Source organism: Zootermopsis nevadensis, unplaced genomic scaffold (genome assembly GCF_977971745.1).
Source record: "Zootermopsis nevadensis isolate Lab colony 2312 unplaced genomic scaffold, Znev_1.0 Znev_ptg000006l, whole genome shotgun sequence".
Taxonomy (NCBI): domain Eukaryota; kingdom Metazoa; phylum Arthropoda; class Insecta; order Blattodea; family Termopsidae; genus Zootermopsis; species Zootermopsis nevadensis.
The window spans coordinates 3,987,425-4,004,288 of record NW_028259138.1 but is presented as its reverse complement, the minus strand read 5'-3'; the positions used below and the strand labels follow the sequence as shown (position 1 = coordinate 4,004,288).

Here is a 16,864-nt window from a genome sequence, read left to right as displayed (position 1 = left end):
CATTAGTTTATCTGAGAATATGGTGGAGTTTGTTAACCACTTCATATAAATTCTGATGAAAAATAGGATATGCACACACATCTGTAAATTAATTTGGGTTTGTCAATGACTTTACTACCAGACCTAAAACTTTCACATTTACCCAACAAATAAATGTTTTCAACAAAATATATAGAATTTAAAATGCAGGATTAATGCTCTCTTACGCAGTATCCAGGCCTTCTCTCACACAGCAATTAATCATCTGACAATGATAGTCACATTACAGAATTATAAGTTACACAACAACAATGGTGGATAATAGTTCTGGTCACTAAACATGCACTGGAAATACACTTTCTGCCATCTGATCAAGACAAAGAGTACTTTGCCCCTAACAGTATACAATCTATTGTGTTATTTTAAATTCCTTTCGTTCACTGGTGGCTTATTATGTTCATTACTTGTGATTTTATGTTGTGTCCAGAAGAAATGCATAAACTTTATTCATCTTCATATGACGCGTGTAATAGGTGCTTTTAACTTACAAGTGTATGTGTATAGAGTACTAAGAATGCATATACTGGGTTGAAGGCAGGGAGAATGGGAAAGAAATGGGATAACCAGGCCCAAATTTTACATTCCTTAGCACATACAGTGATGGACATTATTCCACTGTCAGTTTCATGAAAACTTTCTCAGCAGTCGGCTAATACTGTCTGCTGTATAGCAGGGCATCAGTTCTGCCTTTAACGAGGTACATTAAGTGGCCTGTAAATATTTTTATGTAATGAGCCATGCATGAAAAAGAAAGTATGGTATATTGGTGGTTCTTATCTTCCATCTTTCAATTACTTTTTTCATTAAATTATTATCTCTGTCATGGCATTTTAAATTATATTTTATAAAATATTATTGTTCTCAAACACAGTGATAGAAGCTTGTTAATATACCTTATACAATTATTTAGTTATCAGCTTCATTATACATGGATTCACTGACATATAAAACCATTAAAAATAACAGTGCTTTCAGCACTCCGAGAGCAATACAGGAAATCAGTAGATCATGATGGAATCTCTGAAATGCAAGTCTGAATGTCTACAGTAAAACTGATTTATAAATAAGTGTAACAGCATCTCAGATTTGCATGGATAGCACAAGCTGGAAACCAGTATAACACAGCCGGGCCCCTGGTTTATAAGTGTTAAAATGTAAATTTTATAGTGACATTTAATGTATAATCCATATATTCATTTTTACCAACAGAAGTCATGCAAGATTAGTGCTGTATGATCTGCAGCGTTTATGGCGATGAAGCATTATGAATTCTTCTCTGGCTTTGGCTTTGAACCACCTGACACAGCATGTAATCTGAGAAGAATTTATGTCATAAAAGATTGAACAAGATACTATTAATGTAAATATATTTTACAAGTCAACAGTATGATTTTTCTGTTTTTATCATAAAGTTTAATTTTCCCACATTTCATTTGTCATTTATACATAATCTTAATTGTGAATATCAATGTTGGCAGTATTATTTGAAACTGATAAATGTAAAGATTTGTAACAGAAATTTGTGTTTGGTCTCTGCTCTTCCTTCTTCTCCTACTTACAGTGCACATTTTACTAATATAAATTCCTGTCAATAAACAATTATTGAATTTTGGCATATGATTTATCAGTGCCATTTTTATCAAAAACAATATGGAGGAAATTGAAACTAGCAGAAAAAACTATTGTGTACCAGAGCAAGTGTGTGAAGTGAGTTTACACTGTAAAAAGTAAAGCCGTCCTGTTACATGCCAATGTTGACACTTAGGGGAGACGAGATATGGTTCCTTCTCATTCTCAACCTCAGCGGGGTGAGCGGTCAGCAGCGCGGTCCAGCCGCACTTTACCCCCAGGAAAGGACCCCAGTACCCAATGGACAGGAGGCTGGGTGGGCCCCAGAGCCTGTGTGGATGCAGAGGCTAAAGGAAAAATCCTCTGCCCCTGTCGGGGATGGAGCCCCGATCACCCAGCCCACAGCCAGTCACTATACTGACTGAGGTACCTGGCTCACAGTATTGTAAGTTGTATCAATTTTGTAGATGGCAGATGACTGGAATAAGAGGTAGCCTTTGTCTTCGCTTCCTACTAGGCAGTTTCTTACATTCCCTTAGCACTGTGACTGAATAAGGCATATTCCAGCTATACCTGATGGAACAGTATCACCATGAAGACTTGTAAAGGAATTAATGACTGCTTCCTTTTCATCATTCAGTCATCCGACTATTAAATGTCAGCAACTTTCCACTTCTGCAAGCCACATTGGCTATTCATATCTTTGTTGAGGGCCACAGAAAAAAAAATATGGACAGTAAGCAAAACTGTATTTCTTTAATGTAAAGTGGTATTGACTTTAAAATGGATAATTGCTCCATGCATCTGAATTTACTAATAAGATGTTACCTTCCTTGTGACTTAATTTTTTAAAACTTTAGTTATTCAAACCACTTACTTTAATATTGTTTTGTTAGATACCATATGGTTTGAAAAACAAAACAATGTACCTTTAAGCCATTCTTTGCTATTGCTTTCCTGTATGCTTGGATAATGTGTGTGCGTGCATTGGTTAATACACAAATTATATAACTGGCTCCATAAAACGGTTTCGAAAGCCATGTTTCCCGCAGGTTACCTACACATAATAAATGAAGTTTAAAATATGTAATTAAAAAGCGGTTTGTGAATTATGTAATAAGATGTAACTTTTCTCAACACAGAACGTCATGCATATTTACTCTTACATTAAGAATCACGCCCCACCAAACCAACGTCGGTACAAAAACTAGGGCGACAACAGACAAAATAATTTTAATCGGAAATAAACCAATGAAGGATTTGTGGCAATGTTGCTCTGAGAAACATGCATAATTATCGTTTATCATAAACATTTTTACACATACAATCTTGGCATAACTTTAAAATGCAATGACCATTTGTGTTAGTTACATTACAATGATTTATTTTGTGTCAACCAAATTTCGGGGCGAGGTTATGGGAATTGGCTAGCTTGGAGCAATTTTAGACGTAACTGAAAATAAACCTCAAATTTAGCAACAGATATACGTAATCGCCGTATTCTAAACTTGTTCCTTCTTTTTTTTTAGTGAAAAACAAAGTACGAATTACAGCCCTAATCCTACACCACAAATGCAACACCACCTTGCAAATACTAATAACCATTGCCAATGTTCAATGTAGTTCTTTGTTCAGTGAAGGTTTTCCAACGAACGTAAGATGAGAAAACCGAAGCTGCTTTCTGAAAACATACCCAGCGAGCAAGCGTACTGTTCTCGATCGAAGTCTGCTGTCTACGTCACGAGGCTCGTGCCACCTCTCCCCTGCCACTGGTAGTCTTCCCGCTTCGACCGGTCCATCCATAGTAGCTGACTTGAGACCTCTATTGGTGGAAGCGGGAGTGACTCAGACAGTGGACGATCTGGGTGCAGACATGATGTCTGTTATGTAAAGAGGTGGCCCGGTGTGTCATTTCGGAGTGCGGGTTTATTGCATTACGGAACTGAATTCATGCCTGAAATAAATTTACGAAACGCCTCATTCAGGATAATGCATGCGCGTGTACTTAATTCTTCATTATCTATGATATAAGTTGTGTTATGAAAGTGTATCCGTGTGACTTACGAGATCTATGTAACAATTGATTCCATGTTCCTTTAAGCTTTTATTTTATGTCAGTTTGACACTGACACTGAAACTGTTTTTCGTCTAGTTTTTCCGGGACATGTGTGAAAGACAACGGCTGTAACAAGAGAGGGAATAACAGTAATAATATCGACCGATCAGCGGTGAAGGGACTGCGTGTATGTAAAGGTTCCATAAAGACGTGTTGCTGCGATAAGAAGAGGCCTTTATTTCACGAGGTCACCATGTTTAACCCCTTGTCAACATTCCTAGTTACTGCACTTGTGCCAGCAATATGCCTCTTCTCGTTTACCAGAGAGCAAGAAGGGCAGAATATCTTTGAAGCAGCATTTCAAGGTAACTTAAAACCCTCCAAATATTATAGGTCATTTTTTGCCTGTATAGTTCGTTGTGTAACGAGATTGTTTTACGAACGAGTTCTCAGAGTAGGTGTCTATCTACTTCAGAATATTTTAACATTTGTGTGCTGATTAACCCTTTAAGCTTTAAAGGTTTTCCCAGCACATAACTGTCAAAATAAAAATTAAATTTTAAAATCTAGTGGAAACTGCCAACTGCTTCAACAGTCACTATCTCCGTATTTTGCTCACGAAGTTTATTTTTGTCATGTCGTTTTCAGAACAAACAGCCTTTTTTCCCTCAATGGTATTTACCAAGTGATCTTTGTAATGAACGCATATTTTCTTTGAGGTAAGAAGTGAATTTTGAAGTGTTCATGAGACGACCTTACTCTTTATAATATGAACACCAGAAATTTGCGCTCAAGTAATCCCTCATGTTAACATCAAAATTCCACCAAACTCAGCCTTCCAAGGACAATATCAAAATTTAAAATTTCGAGTGCAGCAAGACCGTGCTCAGGTTCCCTCCTTTGCTCCACTTCTCATCAGTCTTCCTTCTTCACTTCGAAAGCCTTACCTTCTTTTCAAGCAACCTCTACCAAAAGACGAACGAGCACTGCCTGGGAACCTTCATAACTGAAATGTCTCCCTCCCCCTTTAATAGCGGTTGTTGCAAAGATCAACTTTGCTTACAGTGTAGCCGAGTTTGCATTCACTTGACCTAAGATAAACTAAATTAACCTAACCGTCATTATTCGTGACTGTTTTATAAATTGGTACGTATTTATTGATTCTTTACTGATTTAACACGCTTTTTAACTGGAATGGTTACGTAAGATTAAATTATAGGATGACATGGGTGAATCGGGATGCGGAAGGAAGCAGTTGTGACCGAAATTAAGGTACTGTCTCAGTAGTTGCTTGGACAGACTGAAGAAAGTAACGAGAGCCCTTGGTCATAATTACCGTTCTGCGGGCCGAGTACGAAGCCGGAGTAGGCCTATTTAACTGCTTGGTCGCGACATTTAGTTGCATTCGCACGCTCAAGCAAGCCATACAACTGGTCACCGACTTTATTCTGTGATACTCCTTTTTATTTGGGGGAGGCCGGGGGCGTGAGATGCTGTTTTAAATAAAAGCTCAACAGGGGAAAATTTATCTCTCCCCCTCCAGGTCGCATCACAATGCTAAGGTTCGGGTATTTTAATATCAACAATACTAATATGCCGCTGTTATGTTACATTATATTCTTAAATATTTCCTTATATCCCTCCAATTTTAGTGGTCTGGTAGACCAGAGAACTGTCCGTAGGCATGAAACAACTTGGGAACGGATAAGCCGATGTTGGTGACATTTGTTGGAGAAGTTAATGAAAAACTGTCTAGCTGTTTGAATTTGCATTTAGATGAACTGTTTGAACGACCACTTTACATACCGCAGTAAATACTTCTTTGATGTTACCTCGTTATATTAACTTCTCAGAGCTAAGTGGTGTATGTCAACGTCTTTTAATGGTTTATAAAATTAGGTTTGTCCTTAATGCCGAATGAATAAATGCAGGGAATTCCTGATTCGGCGTGCTTGCTAGGATTTTTTTAGCTGTATTAAAATATATATTTTTATTGATTGGAGTGACTAAATTGAAAACATACATCTAGAACACTCCTGTAGCTACCTTTGGTGACTCATACCATTTAGCTCAGATCAGCTCATATAGAGAAGTAGTCTATATTCGTTTGTAACACAAGCATATACTTTTATTGTCTGTATCCTAGCAACCCATTTTTGTAACTTAAAGAATTAGAAATTTCTCACTTCCCTTCCCCGAATTTGACCAAGTCTTTCGGATTTCGAGGCAGTGAATAAAAGTAATTGAATGCGCTCTTCTTTGAACCCGACGATCCAAGTAACACTGCCGTACAACTTTTGCAATAATATTTACATTAATATTATTAATAGCCTAATGTGTAACGAAAAATCCATTTCTCTGAACTGTCCTTTCATCTGAGAGAGAAACCAGGCTTTGAGAGAAGCTGGCAGGGGCGTGGGTACTGTGACACGGGGGTCAAAGGTCATTAACCTCAGACAACTTTGAAGTCGTTTGCGCCTTTCGTAAAGGCTAGAGATTAAATTTTGTCTTACGTGCCGTACTACTCATTTTCCCCACTGTCCCTTTCTGGTGTATGATTATGTGACCTTACGAGGGGCGAGGAGGAAGAGGACATGGGATTCTGAGATTGGACGCTGCATCTTCCCTCTTTCTCAGGGTACAGCGGGAGGCTGAGCCGTGATACACCCTAGATTCTTTGAAGGCGGATTATTTCTTCAGTTGCGAATATTTAACTTTTCCAGCTTTTTATTGCAAGTCCGAATGTTCTCTTCAGCACCCTGTTCTTAGACACCTTCAATATGTGTCCTCCCTTAGGGAAGAGACCGGGTTTGACGTTCGTTTGAAACAACAGGTAACATTACAGATGGTTGTCTTCTGGGTGTGTAGTCTGATAGAAGTTTACCGACGTTTTACAGGTGCTTGCCCTGATGATGGAGGCGGCAAACACCTCTGAAACGTCGGCAACAGAATACACGGCGCAACACCCCAGAACCATCTTTGCACTGCCCGCCGTGAGAACCTGAAATCTCACATGGTAATATTACAGTTTTGCTACTGTCACCACACGGCACAGTTTAGATCAAAACTTGCAATACGTTAAAACAAACCTGCGTCCTTTAAAGTGGCGTTCCGTCGAAAACAGGTGCTCAGCTAAAGGTTATACGCTGTGTTGGCCACAGACGCGTCTGTCGGATGGCGGTTTCCTATGTAAAGACGTGGTTGGCAGTGTTCAGCTGTTAGAATACGTACAATAGATTCACACAAAGCTCGGCTCTTCAACTGCACGTTAAACCGGATGGATGAGAAATGTAATTGCGCAGTAGTTTCTATGCGGGTCTATTTCTAACGATTTGCAGACATTTGCCGTGATGTTGGAGGTAGCAGAATTTATAGCAGGTTAAACAGCGCAAGAACCCAGAAGACAACCATCGAGATGCGTTGCGTTTTCTTAGAGGCTGGAACTGAAATTTTAGATATTATTTCGAAGAACTCATCTGGAAGGTAGTTTACGTACAGTTTTATTGTAGTGCACCTTCCCACTACTGCAACCGCTCTTTTTATGCGGTATGTATTGCTGTTTCTAAAACATTGTGCAGAATGAATGTTGTATGAAGCATTCTGTTCTCAATTAGGCTCAGTTAATCTGTGCTTTGCTGTGGGTACAGAATCCCAAAGCGAAGTTTATGGTCTCATCATCACCAGCGTTGCTGAAAGTAAATTATCTACTACCGTGAGAGAAGGAAAACCATTGCAGCTCCGATTTTAAGCGAGGATCCATCGCTATGTAAAGAAATCATTTGTAAGCCAAGTTGTCATATTTTTCGCGCTCCGAGAACAAAGGTTGTTATCACCAGAAGCATTGTAATATATTTCACATACTTAAAACTGAGCGACATTTGCTAGTTATTTTACAAGACTTTGTGAATGACATTTGATTTAGTTTTCTGAAAATTTCGGATTACGTGAGAGTAGCGACAAAGCAACGGCAAAGTAGGTAACTGGCTTTGAGGTAGGCGAGGTTTGATTTTAGAGGCAAGATATTTGTCTTCGCCACCTTATTTACACCGGCATTAGGTCTTATCCAGCCTTCCAAAGGTCTCGCCCCTTTGTTGTTCCTTTGTCATTAGTCTTTCGACTGGTTTGATGTGGTCCTCCATTTTCGTCTATCTTGCGCCAATCTCTTCATTTCCACATATTTTTTGCAGCCCACATCCTCACAAATCTGCGTCACATATTCCAATCTTTGTCTCCCCCTACAATTCTTCCCTTCAACTGTTCCTCCCACTACCAAATTAACCAATCCTGGGTGCCTCAGAATGTGCCCCACCATCGTAAGATTTTTCCATAGACTTCTTCCTTCGCCTGTCCTGTCTAAGACCTGCTCATTTCGTACTTCATCAGTCCACTTAATTTTCAACATCCTTCTACAGCACCACATTTCAAATGCTTCTATCCTGCTTCTTTCTGGCCATGTTTCGCTTCCGAATAGCTCTGTGCTCCGAACATATAACTTCAGAAAAATCTCTCTTAATTCCAGGTCAATGTTTAACACTAGTAGACTTCTGTTTTTGAAGAAGGCTCTCTTAGCTTGTGCTAATCTGCTTTTAATGTCTTCCTTGCTTCGTCCATCTTTTGTGATTTTGCTTCCTAAATAACAAAATTCTTTCACTTTCTCTACTTTGTCTTTCCAAATTTTAATATGTAATAGGTCAATTATTCTCGTTTCTGCTGCTCCTCATAACTTTTGGCTTGATTTTGTTTATCCTTAAGCCGAATTGCTCACTGAGTAATCTATTCATACCATTCAATAATTTCTCTACGTCTTCCTTCCTTTCAGCCAGAAGGGCAATATCATCAGCGAACCTTAACATTGCTATCCTCTCGCCTTGAACCTTTATTCCTATCCTGAACTTTTCTTTCACTTCCTTCTATGGACGCCAAAGAGTAAAATTTCACGTTCTAATCAATTAAAGCGTCATTAAATAACCAAATAATTATGACTGATTCGCAGATCATACATGTATTGCTGTTAAATTATTTTATTGTAGTACTCTAAAGTCAATGAAATTAACTGCAATAAATGTCAAAGAATTTTTTTACATTTTTGAGTATTATTTTAGTGGGGATGACAACGCATTTAAGTCTTGCGGTGCTTTCTTTTTGGTTAAGGTCCATTTAGTTGTATTAATTTCTTTATTAAAATATACTTTTATAGGCCATCAATCGCAATTCTTACTAATTGTACTTGATGGCTTATAAAATGCACTTTAATTTAGTGCTTCAGTGATCTGTGGACGTACACATTCATGAACTATTCTCACTGAGGTCAAATTGTGAGTAAAGTACGTATCTCGAAGTGCCTCACTGAATCTTTCATGTGGATAATACGTCGTATTACGACACGGGAACTGTTAATTTGCATAGTGGCCATGAAGAATGAGACAGTGTACGCGACTTCTGTAGCGTTAGGTTTTCTATCGTTTGTCTAGACCTTTTTTCAGTCATCGCTTTGTTACATCGGGAAACAGTGGAAGTAACATCTGCGAGGCCATTTACGTAATCCTTACATTGCCTATATTTGTAAATATATCAATACTGTTGTATCATATATTGTTGTATTTATGGGAGAGCATATCTTTATAGGTGAGATTGTAGGTTTTCATGGTGACGAGTCTTTTGGGTCTAGGTGTAATGTATCCTGATAAATGCTTACCGACGTTTCAGCTCTCTCCACCAATAGGGCAATGAATGATCACCCTGATGATGGAGGTATCATACACCTCCGAATTGTCAGAAAAGTTTTAATATATTACCCAGAAGACAGCCACTTCCATGCCCTTCTACTTTTTCCACTTTGGAGCTGAACAACTTCTTTTAATAACCTAAAAATCTATTGCATTATTCTGCATTTCTGAAGTACGTGACCTGTACAATTCAGAAAGGTTGTGGAATGAGCAAAGACACAACTGGAATAGGGCTCCGTAGGCCAGTTGCTAAGGTTACTGAAATTTATACGTCAAGTGCCTCTTCGAAGTCAGCAGCTGCACTAGTGGTGTACGTTAATCCTTTCTCTGTTGAGCTTTTCATTAGAAAGACTTCTTTTTTCATATTTTAATAGGATGTTATAAGTGCAGTTTCCAGGAAGATGAAAACAGCTTAGAGTGTTAAAGAAACAAAAGACAAAGAAGAAGTTTGTCTTCAGTGTTGTCACACGTCTGCGAGAGAACGATTAAATATCACTTTCAGACGTTTATGATATAGAAGGATGTAAGATATAATAAACTTCTGAAAAGATCCTTTAATGAATTGAAAGTGAAAAGGACTACGAAGATATCGTCTCATGAAAGGATACGGGAAACCACGACAAATCTCTGTCCCGAGATTTACCGAACTTTGGAATAGAAAGACGGTCGAAGGCGGTCGCATTTCTGTAGAGCTGATCTGCTCCGTGCAGGCCATGCAACCTTATGCCTGACTTCGTTCTAATTCAACGTTGCATCTGGTCTGTAATCAGCAGTCTTGCTTATGGAAGAGGAATTATTCTAGTTCACGTAATACTGGTATTTAAAGCTCATTGGGGTTTCGTTTGGCACAGCAGCCGCTAGGTCGTTCAAATTAGGGAGCTGCTTACACTTTTCTGTAGGCTTTCAGTTTATTTAAGAACAAAATGCTGAGGAAAACGTTTGGACCTTAAAGGAGGAAGTAACAAGAGAATGGACAAATTTACATCATTAACTCAATGACTTCTACTTTGTAATCTAATATTGTTAGTGTGATTAAATCAAAGAACATGAGACTGAAGTACTAGGTCTAACTGTGAAGTGAGATTTTGTATCAAGACACTTTAGACTCAGTAATACATTTCAACAGCTAACAAACTTGCGTTGTGTTTAGGGGAGGGGGAAGAATTTGCATCAGATTGAAAATGGCATTACGTTTTGAATAAACAATATTAACATTCTCGAATTCCGATTACTGGGACCATTCTACATCATAATTATCGCCATAAGTTTAGGAATTTTGTGGCAATTTGTCACTTAGCCACTTAGATCACGAAGTATTCTTAACGAAAACGAGTGTTGTATTAAGCCGTTTCGAAATTTCATGCTTTATGGCCGTGGAGCTATTTCAACCCCCCCCCTCCCCCACCCCACCCCCGCGCGTGCGCCCTAGCACGCATCACTAAATCAACGGTACAGCGTTGCTAGCTTTGCTGCGCTGCGAGTTGCAACGTTGTAAATTTCATGACCTTGAAGCGTGTAATTTAGTGAAGCCAGCGAGAAACGTTGAATATTGCACAAAAATATGTAATATGTTTGAAAGAATGAAGGTTTTAAAATTCTTGGAAAGAGGAAAATTTCACTGTGACGGTTGCAGATTTGCTTTGCAGTTTAGAGATAAGAACAAATGTGTTGTTCGACTCTTGTGTTATTTAAAGGACGTAGTTTGAACTGCAGATTTAAATGAACTGGAAACATATTCATGAATCATGAGTAGATAAGGGTTTTGAAGGAGATGATTATGGCATATTTCTAAGCAATATTCCAGAATTCGTAGGAAACTAGGAAATATCATTTAGAAATTTAATTATTTCGAATCGGGTACAAGTATAGAGCGTTGTGGCTATGATAATGTGCAATAAGCTATCCTCAGAAGGTCCACTGCTGTTCTACCGATCAGTGTATCAGAAATCACTGCAGTGTGCAGCAGAATAGATTGTACAGGGTGTCCATAAAAAACCTTTACAACTTCAAGACTTGATAAAAAATTAATGAGTCAAGATAACTGCATGGGGTTTGTTGCTTGTTAAACAGCGTGTCTCAAAGGTTTATGCACATAAGTCAGTACACCTCTACATGTGCACCCTTAGTTGCACGTAGCACATACTCGATACTCGATTTCCCTCCATGTTCGCTGAAGAATCTCTGCATTAATGGTTGCAATGGTGCAGCTTTTATTTAAGTTGGTGGTGGGTTACATTGTTATTAATTTTTGGATTGTTTGTTGAAATTTCTTTCATGAAATTTGATTTGATTGTAATTATTTGAAGATTGGTTTTGTAATTTTGGTTTCCACATTCCTTCGCTTCATTTCTTCGATGTCGGGAACCTGTGTTCGGTACACAAGATCCTTAACATAACCCCAAAGAAAAAATCCAGCTGGGTTATGTCGGGCGAACGAGGTGGCCACGGTATTGGACCATCTCTCCCAATCCACCTATCAGGAAACTGTTCGTTAAGGTAACCACGAACCGCCAACCCCCAGTGGGGTGTTGCTCCATCCTGCTGGAAGATTACATGTTGTTGAATGTCCTCCAATTGTGGGACAGCAAATTCCGTCAGCGTCTTCAGATGTGATTGCTTTTTCGGCGAAGAAGAATGGCCAAATTATTCGGTCACACATGAGTCCGCACCACACGTTAACTTTCGGGCTATCGCGCACAAGTTCTCTGGCCGCATTGGGGTTTTCGGATCCCCATATCCTTACGTTGTGCCTGTTCAGTAACCCTGACACATGGAACGTTGCCTCGTCACCAAAGAGAACACGCTCAAGGAAGCCTCTCGACGTCAATTCGAGCTAGCATGTCGACAGCATATGCTGTGCGGCGTGGCCCATCATCTGGATCAAGAGCTTGCACCACCTGAACTTTGTATGCCTACAGTCTCAGATTCTTGTGCGGAACTTTGTGGACGGTTGAACGTGGCAACTCCAATTGTCTGGCGACGGTGCGAATGGACTTTCTAGGGATACGGACAAATGCACCACGCACACATTCAATGTCCACTACGCTTGTGCTTGGTCGGCCACTGCCTTTTTGCTGCAGAACACTGCTAGTCACCATAAATTTCCTGTGCCACTCACGAATTGTGGGTCTTGATGGCGGTTCCCTTCCATATTTGGTCCTGAACTTGCGCTGCACCTGCGTATCTGATTTTGTCTCGATAAACCAGGATACACATTGTGTCTTCTCCTGTGGAGTAGCCATTTCCTGTAATGTTAAATGTCAGTCGACGTGCACACCTTCAATTAACAAAAGTTATGTTATTAACACTAAACAAAATTCCCTTAAAAACTTTGAGAGACGTTGTTTAGAATGCAAAAATATCATCCAGTTATCTTGTCTCATTATTTTTTTATTTAGTGTTGAAGTTGTAAAGGTTTTTTATGGCCACTCTGTATTACGGGTTAAATGAATACGGTCGATCGTGTTTCTGGTACTTATTCGTACAGTTGGAAGGAACTGTCTCAGTGGCCGCACTGATTAGGACATGGGTTTTGGCTGCTTGAGTGCTGGGATCACGGGTTCGAATCCGCTTAAAGTACGAATATTTGTGTTTGTCTTCATGTGTTGTGCTGACCTGTGTATGTAGAGGCCTTGAGAGGGGCTGATAACTCGTTTATGGGATACTGGGAACGACCCGTTCTTCAAGTGCCTGAGCACTGCGGGTCCCAACTTTTCGTTGGCTCGATCTATAGACATTCGGTAGGACTCCTTGGACGAGGGATCGGCTCGTCGCAAGGCTTCTATCTGTACACAGGACAGCATAACACAGAAAAACGCGGACAAACATCCATGACTTGAGTGGGATTCGAACCCACGGTCCCAGCGACCAAGCGGCACAAGGCCCACGCCTCAGACCGCGCGGCCACTGCGAACCCCACTCGTTCATGGAGTCCATCGAAATGTCGAAACTGATTCATAATTTCAGAAGTAATTCTGATTTGTAACGGGCCGTATGCCAAATCCGAAAGAGTTGATGATAATGATGAAAATACTCATATTTGAATTGACTGTATCTTGGATATGTAACACTTTTCATTCCTAATCCTAACAGTGGCCTATGTAAACAGTGATGTAGGCTACATACGACGTCCATCTCTATTTCCGGGAATATATTGTCACGTTATTTGCGAACAGACAGGATATTGCCATTTAATTTGAATTGTAATTTCCTCGATTGCAAATTTAGTGCAGCATATACGATTTCATTAGTAGCGCCATCACCTACTTCATATATGTGACGCTGATAATCCAGTAACCTTTTTCCTCGGCAAATGATATGTCACAAATTCTAACATTTTTCACGATCTCATGTCAGTTTCATTAGTCAGTGATTAGAAGGCAACTTCTCAACTACCCTTAATCTGTCTTCTGGCTTTGGAGTGAGGGGACCAAGTTTTGTACCCATACAAAATAGCAGATAAGATTGAGGTTTTATAACTTTTGTTTTAAAAGGCTGTTGGTAAGAGATCAAACACCAGTTTTCAATGTTTCGCGCACCATTTTGAACTTCGCGGTTGAGCGATTACCACTCATTATTCTCGTCTTCCTGGGTTTGAATCTTTGCCGAACCCTCGCTATATTGATTCAGGTGTTTCTTGTTTTTTTAGTTCTTAATAGCATATTCCTGAGTATATTCCACTTTAATACGGACAAATACTTCTTCCTTCCATCCCAATTTTTTCCACACCATCATTCGCCATTATCCTACAATTCGATACTAACTTTTATTTGATAAATCGTCCTTAAATAATAAAAAACGCTCTCGTAAGACTCATTAAGGTGTATTTGAAGCAGTTAACACACGACACACGTCCAGCATGTAACGAAGATTGATATCTTGTAATACTTTGTACACTTAACTGTGTGACGGTAGTGTATCTCCATGTATAAATTAATCATTTTGTACCTCGATTTTATTCGGCGGCGTGTTAGCTAAATGCGATTATATGGTAGAATCGGCACTTTATGGTTCTATCCATGTGGAATGCAATGTGTAAAACGCCGAATTGACACACTTCCTGCACCATGGATACTGCAAACAGCATTTCATGCTGGTGCATATAGCAACTTGATCCTCTTACGTTTTCACATAGATACGTCACGCGTCTAGACTGGCTGTTATTATTAAACTCAAAGCACGTGAAGTACAAGTAAATATAAACGCTTAACTAAATTTCTCGGATAATTTATAGAGACTCAGCCTAGCTGTTTCCCGTTGACTCTCTAACCAACTCAGTGGCTCCTTGGCGCACATTCTTTCTTGAAGCGTCGATAGTTAATCAACACGCCAATGAATTAATAGATATAATGTGTGCTCAGCTGTTCAAGAAGTTTCCCGCTTTTTACAGAACAATGTTTTGTTATTGTGTTCATAGAATTCAACCATTGAATGCTATGCTGAGCCAGTTCAATGCAGTGCACACCTTCACACCCTGTTAAAGTTCCATTCGGATATTATCAAGTGGAATAAAGTTAAATAAACAAATGGAAGATATTTATTTTATGAAGTACTACTGCTATACCCATTTTACCAAATAAACCTCCAACGTTCTACTGTACTGAGTATTTTTATTTCGAGCGCGCACTCAGGCGGAAGAGTCTGACATTCCTCCCGTCAAGCCGGGCCGACCCATAATGCAAAAGTTTGTTTCACGGTTGCGCTGCCTACAAAACTCACCGTATGTTCCCAGTACCTCTCCAAAACCAGGCCATTGAGCCTCTCAGGTTCTGGAAACGACAATCCTTGAGCCGTACAATGAAGTCTGAAGTCCCACTATTGGCTCGAACCTTCCCACGCTGAAACTCTCAGCAGAGAAATAGTCTTGTTTTTTTTATATTTTTGTGTTAACGTAAAAATTGAGTCTCTAGAATGCGGCAAATGGTTTGCTTAAGACAAGGGATGATAAGATTACTTTCACTGATAATGTCACATAACAAAGATATTCGAAGAAGAGGTGTCAAGAATGAGTAGGAGCTATATCACCTCTCCCCCCCCAAGCGCCTACATGGCGTTTAGTAGGACAGCTTTACTTTTACTTTTCTATGCGAAGAAGTACTCGTTCCAAATCGACATATTTCGTTAATACAATGGAAAGTATTGATTTAGCCCTTTAAAGCACAATGATGCTTATAGTATATAGACCTACCACCCCACTTTAACATACAGTAACTATCTACCTCAAGGTTAGAGGCAATATATTCATTCAGAACGGCACGATGTGACCACCATGGCATCTTTGTCATAAATGGGTACCTCAAATCTCATACATTAAAACTCTCTGCGTTTTGTCCACAGATTGTAGGCTCAAGTCTGCTACGTGTTTCATACGATTGTCGGAGAATACAGGTTATATTTCCCTAAATGGCATCAGCTGACTGATCTTTGTAATGGAGACGTGTTTTCTTTAAAGCACGAAGAATATTATGTAGAGGAGCCTCTGGCAGGAAAGCGTTAAGGCTGGTTTACTTTATTCTGACCCCGCTATGCAGTATGTGGGAAGAGTGGCGCATAATAACAGCGGAAACGGAGGGAGAGCCTAAACAAGCGAAAATGTAAGAGGACTTCTTTAAAAGGAATTCTCATGTAACCGTCAAATGGGGCAAGTGCATTAGTCACACTGTGGAAGGACCAAGGGCCATAGGACGTGACGTACAGCACGGGTAATATGAAGATAGTCCCTGAGATAACACGGTCGTCAGTGATCAACGCTCAGCGCACAGGAGTGGTCTTACTGTTGTACTGGGTAGTCGTCCCATGGCGGCAAGACAGCAAGAATGAGTAAATAAAATGACTTCACGTTGCACGAATACCGTGATATGTATTTTGTAATCGGGCATACGCTGCAGCCAGGAAATATCCAGCATGCCGGCATCCAATCAGTAATGCTTTGCCGGCTGGACGACAGAATGAGGGAGACTGGCAGCGTCCTACCAACATCACTGCTGGGTAAGGGCCGTCCGTGCACTCACCGGTTACCATCAGTCGAAGAGATGTGGTGGCAGCGAGGAACTTCCCGAGGGCTGGGTGTCGAACATCACGCTGTCAATTTAATCCTCCGGGATGAAGACCTGTACTCATGGGTCCAAATTCCCATGTCTCATGGTTATCATCATCGACTGTGATACTAATTGTGGCTTTTACGTAATCTGGGCTTTTTGGAGCACATCTTATGGTCGGACGAAGCATAATCTCCATGTGACACCTGAGTGAGGGCATCAAGTTCGCTGGAGCATCAGTATATGGGCCGGTATCGTTGGCAGTTGTGTGGTTGGGTGATACCTACTACTCGGTCGCATTAATGTCCCTGCTTATTGGGTTGTACTGCAGGAAATGCTACCGGTGCTATATGAAGATGCACCGTTGGTGGCTGTACGCGGTATGTGGTTTGTTCCGACGCATTTTAGTGCACATACCCAACTGCGCCTCAACACTC

At 40.0% G+C, this 16,864-nt stretch overlaps 1 protein-coding gene across 4 annotated transcripts in view; it reads left to right on the top strand.

The window, feature by feature from the left end:
- Nucleotides 1-3,527: 3,527 nt before the first annotated feature.
- SP2353 (EGF like, fibronectin type III and laminin G domains protein pikachurin) overlaps nt 3,528-16,864 on the top strand; it is a 515,929-nt gene continuing 502,592 nt past the window's right edge. For all 4 annotated transcript variants that reach the window (XM_087343562.1, XM_087343560.1, XM_087343561.1 and 1 more), the window contains exon 1: nt 3,528-4,029. In XM_087343562.1, coding sequence (XP_087199688.1) covers nt 3,918-4,029 — 112 coding nt within the window. In that variant the 5' untranslated portion in view covers nt 3,528-3,917. The remainder of the gene's footprint in view (nt 4,030-16,864) is intronic.